General features: G+C 43.2%; 1 protein-coding gene across 3 annotated transcripts; it reads left to right on the plus strand.

Moving 5' to 3' along the window:
- The first annotated feature begins 601 nt into the window (after positions 1–601).
- On the plus strand, positions 602–15,698 carry LOC103358826 (myosin-7-like). Of its 3 annotated transcripts, XM_008283946.1 has the most exons (43): positions 602–646; positions 934–1,086; positions 1,589–1,692; positions 1,778–1,921; positions 2,110–2,266; positions 2,374–2,401; positions 2,692–2,788; positions 3,377–3,400; positions 3,489–3,581; positions 3,668–3,731; positions 3,829–3,927; positions 4,005–4,108; positions 4,202–4,340; positions 4,425–4,543; positions 4,864–5,013; positions 5,163–5,333; positions 5,418–5,597; positions 5,684–5,816; positions 5,901–5,977; positions 6,304–6,391; positions 6,485–6,602; positions 6,687–6,810; positions 7,407–7,543; positions 9,451–9,706; positions 9,811–10,053; positions 10,183–10,359; positions 10,463–10,608; positions 10,701–10,791; positions 10,873–11,262; positions 11,343–11,469; positions 11,551–11,669; positions 11,793–11,989; positions 12,074–12,257; positions 12,495–12,660; positions 12,774–12,898; positions 13,007–13,122; positions 13,209–13,401; positions 13,484–13,687; positions 13,897–14,022; positions 14,238–14,408; positions 14,523–14,627; positions 14,714–14,809; positions 15,004–15,379. In XM_008283946.1, the coding sequence occupies exons 2-43, from the start codon at positions 990–992 to the stop codon at positions 15,169–15,171; spliced, it is 5,847 nt and encodes a 1,948-aa protein (XP_008282168.1). In that variant the 5' UTR covers positions 602–646; positions 934–989; the 3' UTR covers positions 15,172–15,379. The 3 variants fall into 3 exon arrangements, with proteins under 3 accessions (XP_008282168.1, XP_008282167.1, XP_008282166.1); XM_008283945.1 differs by lacking the exons at positions 602–646; positions 934–1,086; positions 1,589–1,692; ... (1 more) ...; positions 2,110–2,266; positions 2,692–2,788 and adding an exon at positions 15,386–15,698 and having other exon boundaries at positions 2,380–2,401; positions 15,004–15,138; XM_008283944.1 differs by lacking the exons at positions 602–646; positions 934–1,086; positions 1,589–1,692; ... (1 more) ...; positions 2,110–2,266; positions 2,692–2,788 and having other exon boundaries at positions 2,380–2,401.
- The last annotated feature ends 1,053 nt before the right edge of the window (positions 15,699–16,751 follow it).

The raw sequence follows: 16,751 nt of genomic DNA on the forward strand, positions 1-16,751 counted from the left end.
GTGGCCACACACAATAGCAAACATCCCTGGCAGCACTTGACAACACAGCGACTGCAGGGTTGTAACTTAGAGGCCAGCATGAGTTCGCAGCATCAAAGTCACTCAAAGTGAGTTAGTTTCTGCTCAGGAGGTTAAAGGTGGAATAAAATAATATAACTCAGTTTTGGATGTATATTTAGAACTAATGCCTGTAACTTTAATTCCCTTTACCATACCCTGCTTTTATCATTTGGTGGTTTTCCTGCTTGGTGAAGTTTTTGTTGCTTGTTGTGGACACAAATCACTGTCTTAACAGAGGTAATGATGCATTGCCCTTCAGAATCTACTGTGAAAAAATTCCCCCCTACTAGGATGCTCCTGATGCAACTCTCTCCCTCGCAGTGTGTACAGTGCATAAAATAACTGGGATACAAAAATAGCCGGCTTGAGTTTAGCGCAATGACAAAAACGTAGCTTTCCTTTTGTGTCAATTGAGACAGGCGCTCAGCACCAATAGGCGTTGGAGGAGGTGGCATATGCTAATGAGGGACAAATGTCCACTGACCATGACCTTGAGGAACACAGTATAAAGGAGGGCACATCCCAGTAAGCTGTCATTTCGTTGTGGTCGTCCTGAGGTCAGTGGACAACTTTTTGCCTTTGTTTGGTAGGTTGCTCCTTTTGCGCGCGGGTTGGCTGCCCTTTAAAGAGTCTTACAGAGTCTTAATTTCATTCTCAGCTGTAAAGTAATACTGTTTACCTCCTGCCGGCACGTGTCGGTTAATGCGCAATACGTTTCTGTGTTTTCGTTTTCTTATTTGGTAATAGTGGATTTGCGCTCTTTACGCACAAGCAGGGTTTTATTGGTTTCATCAGTTATGGAGGACTGAAGTAACAAAAACAGCTTTGAAATATAACGAACTACTGACCTTAAGATTTGTTTTCTCACCAAAGGAATTCCACAACTCGTGTGTCTCGCTGGTGACTCCGGTTTTCGAGGAGCTGCCAGCATGTCGCGCTTTGACATGACGGAGTTTGGAGAGGCTGCACCGTTTTTACGCAAATCTGACCTGGAGCTGCTGGCGGCGCAAACCATCGCTTTTGACGGTAGGCCTAATAAGGAGACCTCAAAGAACCTGAGCCTTATAGGGCACCTCTCATTAAAAAAAAATATTCACATAAGAAATTAATTTAGGTTTGGATGCATTATTTAAATTTGCATTATTTACTGGAAAAAGTAAAAACCGTGGAGTGGTGTGAGTTTATGCTTTGCCGTTGCAGTTTCATTTCATGCAGTCTTTTAAAGAAAAAATGAACAGTTTTGAAGCTAGATAAAATCTGTATGAATATTTTCTTGTTTAAAATAATTCTGAAGGAAACAACTGCAACATCCAGAAACTTTTGGATTTAGTTCTTTTTGGTTAAATATTCGAATTATTTGCTAATTCATTGGGAATTTGTTTTTTCGTTTTTTAAATTATCTACAATTATTTATATTACAATAAAAACTTTTTTTTGTTAAACAATTTTTTTGAAGAACTGTTTGCCAGATTTTAGCTATTTTCCCAAACCCTCCTACTAAATGCACATCCCTCTGTTGTACTGTTAGGTAAGAAGCGCGTCTGGATCCCTGATGAAAAAGAGGCTTACATTGAGGTTGAGACCAAGGAGCTCAATGGTGACAAAGTCACTGTTGAGACCAAAGATGGGAGGGTAAGTGTCCATCTCTCTATAGAAACATCTTTTCAACATATTTACATGATCCCCTACTCATGTCTACCTGCGTCCATCACTTCAGACCCTCACAGTGAAGGACTGTGACATCCAGCATATGAATCCTCCTAAGTATGACATGATCGAAGACATGGCCATGCTGACTCATCTCAATGAGGCCTCTGTGCTCTTCAACCTGCGCAGACGCTACGCTTCCTGGATGATCTATGTGAGTGTCCCTTTATGGAGAGATGGTACTTCCCCTCTCCCATGTTTCCTTAAGAGGCAAGATTATCCAGATTAAATTACAACGTTCAACTGTGTGCTTGAGCAATGTCAACCTGTCAGTGGCAGGATGGTTTTTAGGGAAGGTAACACAGTAAGTTAATCTTGTGTCATGTCCTCCTCTTTCCTCAGACCTACTCGGGCCTCTTCTGTGTGACGGTGAATCCATACAAATGGCTGCCGGTCTACACGGCTCCTGTGGTGGCTGCCTACAGAGGCAAACGCCGCTCCGAGGCGCCGCCGCACATCTACTCCATTGCAGACAATGCCTACAATGACATGTTGCGCAGTGAGTGCACGCGCTCTTAAATTTAGTGCTAAAGCACAGAATACACGAGCACATATTACACTGACACATTTACCAAATATAAACACTATCTATTTTATCTTCACCAGATCGAGAGAACCAGTCTATGCTCATCACGTAAGTATAAACTGCTTTAAATTTATATCTTGCTTCAAGTCACAAATTAGAGGTGAAACACACAACTTGCAACTTTGTAAAAAGTCATATAAAATGTAGATTTTCTACATACAGTCATTTTAGAGATTTCATATTTTTTCCTTCAAGTTTTTGACTTTGAAATATTTCCTCACTTTTTTTTCTTTTGTTTTTTCTCTTCTTGTAACATGTCGTGTTCTTTTGCCAGTTTTGTGACCAGTTTTTACTGTACCTGTTGTATATACACTTTGTTATTTTTTACACTCCTATAGCGGAGAATCCGGTGCTGGCAAAACTGTCAACACGAAACGTGTCATTCAGTATTTTGCCATTGTGGCAGCTCTTGGGGAAACACCTGCCAAAAAAGGAGTAAGGCTAATGTGGCAACCCATATTTTTGTTTCCCACCTCCTGTTTTCAAGCTTTTTTTTTTTTTTGTTGCTGTATTTTATTTGTATTTTCTTCATTTTTTTGGTCCCAGGAATCCTTCAGTGTATTCCCTTTAAACCATGTCCATACATTTTCTTCACTGTCAGAACTGTGAATGTGATTACATTCATGTCTGAGTCTTCACCCTCGTGTGTTGTGTGGCCATTTCCAGCCGCTCCACTCCGCTTTCTTATTGGTTTTCAATTTGTTTTTTCTCTTTCCCTTCCCATGCCCTTTTTCTGGCTCAAATTTTCATTTTCCATTATTTTTCCCCTTTGCTTTGATTTTCATTTTTCAACTTTTCTGTGTTGTTTGATGCTCATTTTTCCTCCCCTTTTGACCCCCTGCGTTTACCACATTTCATCACATAAAACAAGGTGGCCATTGTTTTTTTTTTTATCACAGCTTTAACAACCAGTTTCTAATTTTCCAGTTGGTTATGATGTTCCCCTTTTATTGTGAAAGCATTATGCAGTCATGCTTCATAATTATTAGACACTTATTAGCATCTCGCATTTTTCTTTTGCAGCAAGGTCCTGCCACTAAAACAGGGGTGAGTTTTTTAGAAATTCAAATTAGTCTAGAAATTTCAAAAATATTATGATGAAGCATCTTTAAATTATGCTATTTTTCTCTCCCAGGGTACGCTGGAGGATCAGATCATTGAGGCAAACCCTGCCATGGAGGCATTTGGAAATGCCAAAACGTTAAGGAACGACAACTCATCTCGATTTGTGAGTACCTGAAAAATGTCCAATGTTGAGAACACAGTACATTCATTCAAACAAGTTCAATATTCTTCATATTTCCTTTCCTGCAGGGCAAGTTCATCAGGATCCATTTTGGACCTACTGGCAAACTGGCCTCGGCTGATATTGACATGTGTGAGTAAATGAACACGGACTGTTTCCTTAACGCCGTTCATTTCTCACTTTGTTTCATGCCTGAAATGAACAAGCCGCAACTTTCTCTGTCCTTCAGATCTTTTGGAAAAATCCAGAGTAATATTTCAGCAGCCCGGAGAGAGGAGCTACCACATCTACTACCAGATTATGTCGCAGAAGAAACCAGAACTTTTAGGTTAGCTATTCTACTTGCTTTAGATATTTCTTGCCTACAACTGCAGGGCTGTGACAAGATATTATAAACTGTTGCAGACATGCTGCTGGTGTCGTCCAACCCGTACGACTACCACTTCTGCTCTCAGGGTGTGACCACTGTGGAGAACTTGGATGACGGACAGGAGCTGATGGGCACTGATGTAAGAGCTTTTGTCCTTTCCACATGAGAGTAGGTGAGAATATGGCACGCTGAGTATTCTGTTCTGACTTTACTTTTCTCTGCCTGTTTACAGCATGCCATGGACATCCTGGGCTTTCTCCCCGATGAAAAGTACGGTTGCTATAAAATAGTCGGAGCCATCATGCACTTTGGCAACATGAAATTCAAGCAAAAGCAGCGCGAGGAGCAGGCGGAGGCCGACGGCACTGAAAGTAAGAACGAGTAGCAGCAGCAGGTAATAAAAAAGTTTTAAAATTAAGCTTGTGTTTTAATCTTTCTATCCTTTTTGTAACCAGGTGCAGACAAGGCCTCATACCTGATGGGGGTCAGTTCAGCCGATCTCATCAAGGGCCTCCTCCACCCGAGGGTGAAGGTGGGGAACGAGTATGTGGTGAAGGGACAGAATGTCGAACAGGTGAGGAAATAAAATGTCTTCTGTCTGTGTTTTTGTTTTACTATTTCAGACTGTGCAATGTGACACCATCCAGCACAGACAGATCAAATATCTACCACTGTGTCAAACACATAAAAGCAGAACTGTGGTATGAAAGGCACGTCGCAGCGCAGTAAAAATCCAGTGTGTTAAGTTTCAGTTTGTTCTACTGGAGGATAACTCTCAGTCAAACAATACAATCTTCTCTCCATACATGGTAGAGTTTGGTATCCAAGCAACAGAGGCCATCCATGTGAATGACAGCTGTATTTTCTCTGTGTGTATTTGTGTGGCTGCTGAAGGTCACCTATGCCGTCGGCGCTCTGGCCAAAGCCACATATGATCGCATGTTCAAATGGCTCGTGGGACGCATCAACCGAACCCTGTACACCTCCCTGCCTCGCCAGTACTTCATAGGAGTCCTGGACATCGCGGGGTTTGAGATCTTTGAAGTAAGTTGATCTATATTGAAATTATCTATTAAACAATAATCAATACAGATCCTTTTTTTTTCTCTCTCTCATTCTCTTTCTGCGATACTGTAGAATGGATGTCTGCACCATTTTCTCATATTGTTCACACCTGTTCTTTTTCTTTGCAGCTCAACAGCTTCGAGCAGCTGTGCATCAACTTCACAAATGAGAAGCTGCAACAGTTTTTCAACCACCACATGTTCATCCTGGAGCAAGAGGAGTACAAGAGGGAAGGCATCGAATGGACCTTCATCGACTTTGGGCTAGACCTTCAAGCTTGCATCGATCTCATTGAAAAGGTGCTTTACTTTTAACAGCCTAAATTCGATCAGCAGTGAGTGTTTCCGGAGAACAATGAGACTGACGCGCTGCTTTTTCTACAGCCGCTGGGCATTATGTCCATCCTTGAAGAGGAGTGCATGTTCCCAAAGGCCACAGACAACAGCTTTAAAGCTAAGATGTATGATAATCACCTCGGAAAGTCGGCGAATTTCCTAAAACCACGGCCAGACAAGAAGCGCAAGTACGAGGCTCATTTTGAGCTGGTGCACTACGCTGGAGTGGTACGTGTTCTCATTACACCACTCATCTCACAACATTTAACCTTACAGAAAATTCATTCCGTGTTTATTGATTTTCTTCTTAACAGGTACCATATAATATTTATGGATGGTTAGACAAAAACAAGGACCCACTGAATGAGACGGTGGTTGCATGTTTCCAGAAGTCTTCCAACAAGCTGCTGGCTTCGCTCTACGAGAATTACATCGGCTCAGACTCAGGTACGGGTGGTGGGATGCCGGAAGAAGAATAAAGAACTGACAGTTTAAGGTGGTAAAATAATCACTCCTCTGATTCTCTAACAGCATCTGACCACAAGACTGGTGGCAAGGAAAAGAGGAAGAAGGCAGCTTCTTTCCAGACTGTGTCTCAGCTTCACAAGGTGAGGCCGACGCCACAGGGCTTTTAGAAATGCGCACTGGTGACGCAAGTAAATGTAATTTTGGATTTTGTGAGAAACTGTGGGCATCATTGGACAGCTGGGATGGAGGCAGTTAAGACTTGCAGTGATGTTTAGGGCAATGATCACATGAACATCACTTTAAGTCTGTGCTGGCTCCTCTCTCCGTCACGTCAAGGATTTCACAAGTGAGCAACGCAAATCCTCAATGATTTTGTTGTTACTGTTTTCACTGAATGATGTTGTCATAAAATAATCAAGGTATTTTTATTTGCTCATTTATCTCCATTTGCTGTTTCTTCCTGCAGGAAAATCTGAATAAGCTGATGACCAACCTCCGCAGCACCCAGCCCCACTTTGTTCGCTGCATCATCCCAAATGAGACCAAGACTCCAGGTAACACACAGCGAAATCATCACACATCAACAGGGACTAAAAATAAAAATAATACCATGGACTAAGCTCATGTTTAAAACCGGGTCTGCACAGGGATCATGGATCCATTTCTGGTGCTGCACCAGCTGCGCTGCAACGGTGTGCTGGAAGGCATCAGGATTTGCAGAAAAGGTTTTCCCAACCGCATCCTCTATGCTGAGTTCAAACAGCGGTGAGACAAACGTACAGATCACACTCATTAGATGTCACAGCACTGACACGTAGACACTGACACACTCCTTATTCATTCTTTCAGCTACCGCATCCTGAATCCACATTCCATCCCAGATGATAAGTTTGTGGACAGCAGGAAAGCTGCAGAAAAACTGCTGGCGTCTCTGGATGTCGACCACAACCAGTATAGATTTGGACACACAAAGGTGAGAAGTTGTGTGTATTTACTTAAATACTGTGCCTGCACCTACACCACATTACAAGTCAATTTGCAAATTAACACAAAATATATGATCATGCATTTTACAGATTAAATTACCCAACAATGCGTAGAAAATACAATTAGCAGTGACAAACTACATGAAAACGTTTAAACATCAATGCATCAAAATTATTAATCTCGTAATGTGTGTGTGTGTGTGTGTGTGTGTGTGTGTACAATGACTCTCAGATGGGACGTCTTCTGCATAATGTGTTCTTTTAAAAATGTATTTATCTTATAGTTCTTGTGCTTAATTATGAATACAAGCCTTTCACTTGTAATTACTAATTATTTTATTGACAGCCTTTTAAATACTGTGCAGGGCTGTGAATGGCAAAATAATGTGTCAGTATGCCCTGAAATTTAAAATGATTTAAAAATAATTTCTATTTATACTGAGCAGTTGATTTTATATTTCAAAAAAATCTTAGTAGTTTCATGAATTTGTCTTTAATTATACATTTTATTTTTGAGCTTTTAAGTTTAATAAAAGGTGCTACCAACCTAATCTTTGTTTCTTTTCCTCCTGGCTTCATGTAGGTGTTCTTTAAAGCAGGCCTGCTGGGTTACCTCGAGGAGATGAGGGACGACCGTCTGGCCAAAGTCCTGACGCTACTACAGGCGGTCTCTCGTGGCAAAATCATGAGGATGGAGCGGCTGAAGATGATGGAAAGAAGGTAAAAAAATTTTTAAAACACCAAAGTGACTTTCATTTTTGTCAACAAAGTCATGAAACAGAAAGAATGTAAAATGTGTTCTTGGGCACTACAAAGTCTTTGAGCTCCACCTCACAGGAAGGTGAAGACATGAGTAGGAAAAAAAAAAAAAAGACCTCCAACACCAGTTGCTTCCTTGAACAGGTTTAATAACAACACGGTCAGCCGCGAGCCCTTCAGCCTGTGATACACTATACCTTCGCGTTCACTCCCCTGCTCAGATATGTGTGGCATTCAAGGGCAGTGTTATCGGCGTGTGTGAGGCGTGTGCTTGCCCTTGTATGGTTACCAGGCATGTGTGTGGCCCTGCTGTTAATAAGGGTCCCATCCCACACACACACACACAAACACACACAGACACACACACACACACACACACACACACACACACACCACGCTTGCAGGTCTCTTGCCATTCTCTCCGTCCGTTCTCTCTAAATTAAACAATGCGGACGGTGTCCTCAGAGCCAGGTGGCGACATGTGTCAAGTGGCAGCTGCTCAGGCCCTCCCTAAAAATACAACCCCGGCCCCCTCCCTGGATGCCCGATGGCCCCTGGCCCCTTTTGTCCACGGCGCCTGCACTTCTAAGTGAGTGCATTGATGGGATATGTGGCGGGTGACAGAGGATTAAAGCCGGCCGTTGGACAGAGGGCTTTGGTTTCTAAATAAACACAAGCGCTCACCTTTGAGGGGCACCCGGCATGGAGTCATGTCAAAAATGTAATCAGTCCCCCCCACCCTCATTCAGTCACCTCCCACCCCGGCGTGTGCACGCTCACTCGAACCCTCTAAACACTGACGAGAAGTCCTTGACCAAACCGCTCCGGGTCCATATTTAGGGCTGTGAGACACCATCCTACTGAGACTAAATCAATCTGGTAACCCTGTTTGGCCACAGTCATGAAACATCAAAAGCAGCATTAGGTGTATGATTTCATTTGGCATCCCTCTGTGTATGATTAGATACAAGGGGAGTGTGTAGTTGCAGGATTAGTGCCAAAAATCAAGCACCAAGGAGAAGTCACGAAATAAATAAACGGGGAAGTCCGGGATAAATCTTTTTGACCTCGTTTCTCTAAACGCCACTGGTTTAAAGTTTAAGTTTGAAAATAAACTTAAACAGTGGATATAGTTACATTTATGTTATTTATTATTTATGGTTTGGTTTGCAAACATTTGCCTGATTTGATTCTCCTGACAGTTCACCTCTACAAGTACTGAGTTCTCTTTCAAAGCACTTTTTTTTAAAGTTTTTTTTTAAAAATTGCTAAGTCATGGAGTAGCCCACCGTCATTGTTCTGATCTTGCAGATTCTAGACAATCTCCCCTACAGAAATATAAAAATGTATTTCTACTGCCAGAGTTTTATGGTCAGATACATGTAAAAACATTTCATCATACAATATTGCCTTTGATGGCTAATTTGCAAGTATTATAATATGAAATTCTTGACGATCCGGGTAGACTAGACTGTTCTGGAAAAGAAAAAGTGACAGCATGTTTTGCTGGTGCTTATAATGTCGAAGACAAGAGCTTCAAAGCAAAGTTAGTGAAATGATTCTAAAGGTAGCATGGACATTATTTAGTTACATGCATTATTTCTATTTATAGAAAACTCAGAAAACTAGCTGTAAAGACCAAAACCATTTTGTACCAGGCTGTAAGTATGCCTTTTTCTGGTGTGAGGTAAAACATTTTAACATGGGGGCCGATGGAAATGTGGAGCTGCCTCATGTGGCCATTAGAGGAACTGCAGTTTTTGTGACTTGTGAAGGTTGCAGCTTGGTAACTCAAGAGGCAGAAGCAATACTTGTAGCTGTATCACAATTTCTCGACTACCTTTAACCAATTTGAAATCTAATCACAGGGAGGCTCTGATGATCATCCAGTGGAACATCCGGGCCTTCAACGCTGTCAAGCACTGGCCTTGGATGAAGCTCTTCTTCAAAATAAAGCCTTTGCTGAAGAGCGCCGCCACTGAGAAAGAGCTGCTCTCTCTGAAGGAGGAGCTGGCTAAGCTGAAGGAGGCGCTGGAGAAATCTGAGCTCAAGCGGAAAGAGCTGGAGGAGAGGCAGGTCAGCCTGATCCAAGAGAAGAATGACCTTTCTCTACAGCTGCAAGCAGTAAGTTTTATTTCTGATGTACAGTGTTCACACATCCAGCCCTTACAGGTCCTGTAGTATTGCGGCAATGCAGTGAGCATTTTCTCTTTTTTTGGCCTGTATAGGAGCAGGACAATCTGGCAGATGCTGAGGATCGCTGTGACCTGCTCATCAAAACTAAGATCCAGCTGGAGGCCAAAGTCAAGGAAATCCTGGAGAGGCTGGAGGATGAAGAGGAGGTGAGCGCTAATGTGCTCGCGAAGAAGCGCAAGCTGGAGGATGAGTGTGCCGAACTGAAGAAAGACATAGACGATCTGGAGATCACTCTGGCTAAGGTGGAAAAGGAAAAACATGCCACTGAGAATAAGGTGAGGCAACTACATCATGAGATTAGTAAATAGCCTCCAGAGGAAGCTAAGAGGCCACATAAAGACCAACATACTCAGAGGTGTGCATCTGTACTGGGAAAAGAACTTGAGTGTTCAATTAATTTTCAGGTGAAAAACCTGATTGAGGAAATGGCAGCTCTGGATGAGACCATCGTGAAGCTGACCAAGGAGAAGAAAGCTCTTCAGGAGGCTCACCAGCAGACTCTGGATGACCTCCAGGCAGAGGAAGACAAAGTCAACACTCTGACTAAAGCCAAGGCCAAGCTGGAGCAACAAGTAGATGATGTGAGTTTAAGAAATGTCTACTGTTGCATCATTTAGTCCTAAGTTGTTGAAATATTATACATCTGACTGGTGACATTTTTTCAACCTTCCTATGTTCAATCAGCTTGAGGGCTCTTTAGAACAAGAGAAAAAGCTGCGTATGGACCTGGAACGGGTCAGACGTAAGCTGGAAGGAGATCTGAAACTCTCCATGGAGTCTGTCATGGACCTCGAGAATGACAAGCAACAACTTGAGGAGAAGCTAAAGAAGTGAGAGGCATCATGTGTTCACAGAGAAACATTTGCATTTTAAGCTGTTAAATAGTAACAATAAAGTGTGATTATCAATTATTTTCTACTAGGAAAGACTTTGAAATGAATGAGATGAGCTCAAGGATTGAGGATGAGCAAGCCTTGGTCAATCAGCTTCAGAAGAAGATAAAGGAGCTACAGGTGAAAACCAGTCTCTCAGCTACTGATAGAACCCTTATGTAAATTATCACCACAAAATAGCTGACCATTGCTTTTCTTCAGGCTCGAACAGAGGAGTTGGAAGAGGAGCTGGAGGCCGACAAGGCTTGCAGGGCTAAAGTGGAGAAGCAGCGTGGGGATGTTGCTCGGGAGCTGGAGGACCTGAGCGAGCGCCTGGAGGAGGCAGGTGGAGCCACCTCAGCACAGGTCGAGATCAACAAGAAGAGAGAGGCAGATTTTCTGAAGCTGCGACGAGACCTGGAGGAAGCCATGCAGCATCACGATGCAACGACCGCAGCTTTACGGAAGAAGCATGCCGACAGCGTCGCAGAGCTGAGCGAGCAGATCGACAGCCTGCAGAGAGTCAAGCAGAAGCTGGAGAAGGAAAGGAGCGAGGCCAAGATGGAGGCCGACGATCTGGCCTCAACTGTGGAGCAGCTCTCCAAGGGCAAGGTAGATAAATGAACAAGAAACACAAGGAGAACAAATTACATCCATATCTCAAAAGACTAACATTTCTGTCTGATCTGCAGGCCTCCTCAGAGAAGATGTGCCGTCTCTATGAGGATCAAATGAACGAAGCTAAAGCCAAGGTGGAGGAGCTCCAGAGGCAGCTCAATGAAACCAACACACACAGGGCACGTGCTCAGGCTGAGAGCGGTAGGAGACTTTAATTTTATCAAAGATCTTACCAGCAGACTTTACAGAATTGTAAGTAATGTATGTATCTACTTTGTATAGCCGAACTGGGGAGGAAGCTTGAGGAGCGGGAAGCCATGGTCTCCCAGCTCCAGCGCACCAAGAACTCCTTCAGCCAGAATGCGGAAGAGCTCAAGAAACAGCTGGAGGAGGAGAATAAGGTAACAAGCTGTAAATGCACCAGTCAGACATTAATATCTCCAAGACCGGTAGCTAACTCATTAAATATTTACAACTCTCCCAATTGAACTAACTGATTTTACCATAATGACTGATCTCTGAAGACCAAGAGCGCCCTGGCCCATGCTCTGCAGTCGTCTCGCCACGACTGCGATCTCCTGAGAGAGCAGTATGAAGAAGAACAGGAGGCCAAGGCTGAGCTGCAGAGAGCTCTGTCCAAGGCCAACGCTGAGGTGGCTCAGTGGAGGACTAAGTATGAAACTGATGCCATCCAGAGGACCGAGGAGCTGGAGGAAGCCAAGTGAGTGAGATGGGTTTTTAACGTACAGAATCATATGGTGCAGAATCGTTATTTGAAGGCCTGACCATCAGATCCTCTCATTAGAAAAAAGCTGGTGACACGTCTGCAGGAGGCCGAAGAGACTGTTGAAGCTTCCAATGCCAAGTGCTCCTCCCTGGAGAAGACGAAACATCGGCTCCAGACAGAGATCGAAGATCTGGTCATTGATCTGGAGCGTGCCAATGCTGCAGCTGCTTCCCTGGACAGAAAGCAACGCAGCTTTGACAAGGTATCAGCAATGAGAATGATCCTACATTTGTTCCTAATGACAGCTCTACGGAGGATCGTCTTTGCCTCCTTTAGGGGATAGGATCATAGAATAGTAATCTTGCTTGGTACCAATGATTTGTTAGGTTTGTGTACTGGTACAATTCAATCCAGTTACTTGCAACATATGTTCAGGTTCAGCGTAATGTAGAAAGGATGCAATTTAAAAACTGAAAATAAGTGTTATTGTCCATCCCAGGTGCTGGCTGAGTGGAGGCAGAAGCACGAGGAGTGCCAGTCAGAGCTGGAGACCTCTCAGAAAGAGTCTCGCAGCCTGAGCACAGAGCTCTTCAAACTGAAGAACTCCTACGAGGAGGCTCTGGAACATCTGGAGACCATCAAGAGGGAGAACAAGAACCTTCAAGGTAGAGCTGACGCTATTAAAACCCACTTGGAAGTTTGCATTGAAGAAAGAAACTGGTGTTTTGCCTTGACATAATGTGAAATAAACTACTTTTCTACTTTAATCTACCTCCAGAGGAGATTGCTGACCTCTCAGATCAAATCAGTCAGGGAGCAAAGACCATCCACGAGCTGGAGAAGATGAAGAAGGGCCTGGACGTTGAGAAAAGTGAGATTCAAGCTGCACTAGAGGAAGCTGAAGTAAGCACTTTGCTGAGGTCTTTCACTTCCTCCTTTTGGTTGTCTGTGGGGTTTTCCTGACTTACAACAATCTCTTCAAGACTTCAGTGCAGTTTTTGTCTGTCTCAGGGAACTCTTGAGCATGAAGAGAGCAAAACTCTGCGGATCCAGCTGGAGCTTAATCAGATTAAAGCCGACGTTGAGAGGAAGCTGGCGGAGAAGGATGAGGAAACTGACAACCTTCGGTGAGTTTTAGAGATTATTTTGTCCCATCACATACATTATCACTATCCTGCCAAAATATCTGTTGACAAATTTATCTCCATTTCAGTCGGAACCACCAGAGAACACTGGAGTCCATGCAGGCCACCTTGGATGCCGAGGCCAAGTCTCGCAACGAGGCAGTGCGCCTGAGGAAGAAGATGGAGGGCGACCTGAATGAGATGGAGGTGCAGCTGAACCATGCTAATAGGCAGGCCACGGAGTCCCAGAAACTCCTGAGAAACCTTCAGGTCCAGATCAAGGTGAGTCCATACTGCAGTCAGCCAGTGAGCTCACCCAGCTTGCATTGCTGTCTTTTACTCTGAACTTGATCTGTGACTCCAGGACGTTCAACTGGAGCTGGACGAGACTATTCATCAGAACGAGGAGCTGAAGGAGCAGATGGCGGTGACGGAGCGTCGAAACAACCTGCTTGCTGCTGAGGTGGAGGAGCTCAGGGCACTTCTGGAGCAGAATGACCGTGCACGCAAACTGGCTGAGCATGAGCTGCTGGAGGCCACTGAAAGAGTCAACCTGTTGCACGCTCAGGTGGGATGACAACTTCAAAGCTATCCCACTTTTAGCAGATGGGCAGCAAGACAGTATTTTGTTTATTCAGCAAAATTATATTATCTAGCCTCACTGTTTCAGTCACTCTGGTTATGTTAAGTTTCATAATTTTACAACTGTATGAAAACAAATTGAAAGAAAAGTTTTGAAATTATTTCTAAATTGAGTTTTTTTTTTTTTTGCTTTAGAACACTGGGCTGATCAACCAGAAAAAGAAGCTTGAGTGTGATCTGTCCATGCTGTCGAATGAGGTGGATGATGCTGTTCAGGAGTGTCGCAACGCAGAGGAGAAGGCCAAAAAAGCCATCACTGATGTAGGTGCAAGAGTTTAAAATGCAAAGCTACAACAGCACTTGCACACTTACAGAACAATTTGGCTCAAGACGTGTCCACAGGGGGTCTGATTAGGATCCTGTCTGCCCAATGTCTTAAATACACATCTCTACCAGAAGCCTTTACATGTTCCTGGTTCTAATCAGGGTAAGAAATTCCTTCATTTCCATTTACCACAGATTCTCTATATTTTTAGGCAGCCATGATGGCAGAGGAGCTGAAGAAGGAGCAGGACACAAGCGCACATCTGGAGAGGATGAAGAAGAACATGGAGCAAACCGTAAAGGACCTGCAGATGCGTTTGGACGAGGCTGAGCAGATTGCACTCAAGGGCGGCAAGAAACAAGTCCAGAAGCTGGAGGCCAGAGTAAGAGACTAATTCCACATGGTCACTGTTTGGTCTGCTATATCTTGTATTAAACAATTAGTTTGTTTGCAGTTTGCAAATAATCAAAGAGTCATTTGCATATGTCACTGGTAGGTCAAAGAACTGGAGAATGAACTGGAATCTGAGCAAAAGAAAAGCCAAGAGTATCAGAAAGGAGTACGCAAGTATGAGAGGAGAATCAAAGAGCTCTCCTATCAGGTAAACCACCAGCGTGTTTGCGCATACAGCATGTTGGAGTGTCAAAATCAAAAGTGAGCTAAGAGCTCCCTGTGCTATCTGTGCAGGCTGAGGAAGACAAGAAGAACCTGATCCGCCTGCAAGAACTCATTGACAAGCTGCAGGCCAAAGTGAAGAGTTACAAGAGACAGGCTGAAGAAGCGGTGAGTCCACAATTAGGACAATGTATTTTACTTCGACTTTGTCTGTTCACAATAAGTGTATCTGAACCACATCTCAGTGATGCAGTGTGAACTACAACTATGAGGTGCAGGTGACGTTCTTTGGTGCACAGGAAGGAAAAGCCTTCATGGTCCATGTAAAATCTAAACCGTTTTCTTGATTTCCGTCTCTGCAGGAGGACCAGGCAAACACCAACCTGACTAAGTACAGGAAGCTCCAGCATGAGCTTGATGATGCAGAGGAGAGGGCAGATATGGCCGAAACACAGGTCAACAAGCTACGGGTCCGCACCCGGGACCAAAGCAGCAAGGTTGGTGGACAGTCCACAATGCCATTCATATAACAGTATGCTGCAGAGTGGAATTGTATGACCTTTGGAAGAATTTATTAAAATTAGCCAGCAGGCTTCATAGCAAGAACTAATTTTAGAGGAGACGGGACGTAATCCTCAGAGATGAACTCACATAGCCCTTTCCTGTGATCACCACCGTGGTTCTGAGTAACTCTGGCACTGTGTATGATGTTGCTAATAAACATCCCTGTCTCGTGCATTTCAGCTTGCTGAGTGATGTGGTGAAGAAGAAAGCTCATAGTCGGCCAGCTGCAACAGCTGTGCGTGACTGGAACGACACACCCGAATAAAGACTTTAAAACATTTAAATGTCACTGTTCTGGTTTTTGTTTGTGTGAATAACATGATAAAGATATCCAACCCAACGAAGACAGTCTAAAGAAGAATTTATTATATCATTGATTTGACAAACAGCTGTTAAATAAGGAAAATGAAGTTCAATACCAGCATTAGAGGGGGAGCATGAGGGGGAAAGTTGGTTACAGAAGTGGTTATAGTAGAATGTGAAAATGAAACATGAATCTTTTCTCTGCGTGAAAGTTAAACAGGGTTAGACAGAGATTAAGACTGAAGTGAAAAGAAAGTGTAATGTAAAAATATATATATGGGCCGTTTCCTTAAATGATCTTATGATTGAGACTTTACACCATATCATCCACTTTTATCCTCTCCTAAACAAATGCTGTCAGCCCTAGTGAGGCAAGATACAATCACATTTGATCAAAAAAAGCACCACATAGAGTTTTAAAATGTGTGTTTGGGACTGGCTTCAAAACGTGTCTAATAACGTCCTCATCATGCTAAACATTACATAAGTCTACAGTTAAAGTCAAAATGTCAGGGACCTAAAATAAAAGTCAAATAGTGTTATATTATGCAGCATGTTCTTGGCCAAGAGGATAACATTTCACCATTTTCTATACAAACTAATAGATGAAATCTAAGGCCTACTAGGAGCATCACACCACATACAGCGTAACTGTTGAGAACCAGTTCTCTTGTGCATCATACAGAAGGATCACTCTCAAATTCAGGTCACAAAGCTACAGAAGTCAGGGTTCAGAGATTGTTTATACAGTTGCTCGAAAGAGCTCACAACATTCATGCTATCGCACCAATAGCCTCTCTGACTTCCACCGTGGATGACTAAAGCAAGAGGAGTGATGAGAACACATAGTCAGTACTAAAGAACACCGTTGCAGAAGAATCCTGCCTCAAATCATATTGTGTTTTCTTGGGCATTCGACAAAGAAAACTAAGAATCTATAAGAGAAGCACTTGTTGTGTACTTGCGTTAATGTCACTGCAAAGCACAAAAGATGAACTAATTCAAAGTATGTGCACACCCATCAAGAGATTTAAGACATGCTGAATGAAAGCTAGAAAACAATCCTAGTTAATTAGCTTTAAAGCAAATAAAAGGCTTCAAACATGTAAAGAACGTGTTTGTTTGCATCCCAAGGCGGCATAGCACAAGTAACTCATGGCATCAGGGGCCAACTGTAGAAATGCCCTTATACATTCACATGAACTATGACTCATGACATGCTGGGAGTAAATCTGTACACTTG

This window comes from Stegastes partitus, unplaced genomic scaffold, assembly GCF_000690725.1.
Source record: "Stegastes partitus isolate 25-593 unplaced genomic scaffold, Stegastes_partitus-1.0.2 Scaffold334, whole genome shotgun sequence".
Classification (NCBI taxonomy): domain Eukaryota; kingdom Metazoa; phylum Chordata; class Actinopteri; family Pomacentridae; genus Stegastes; species Stegastes partitus.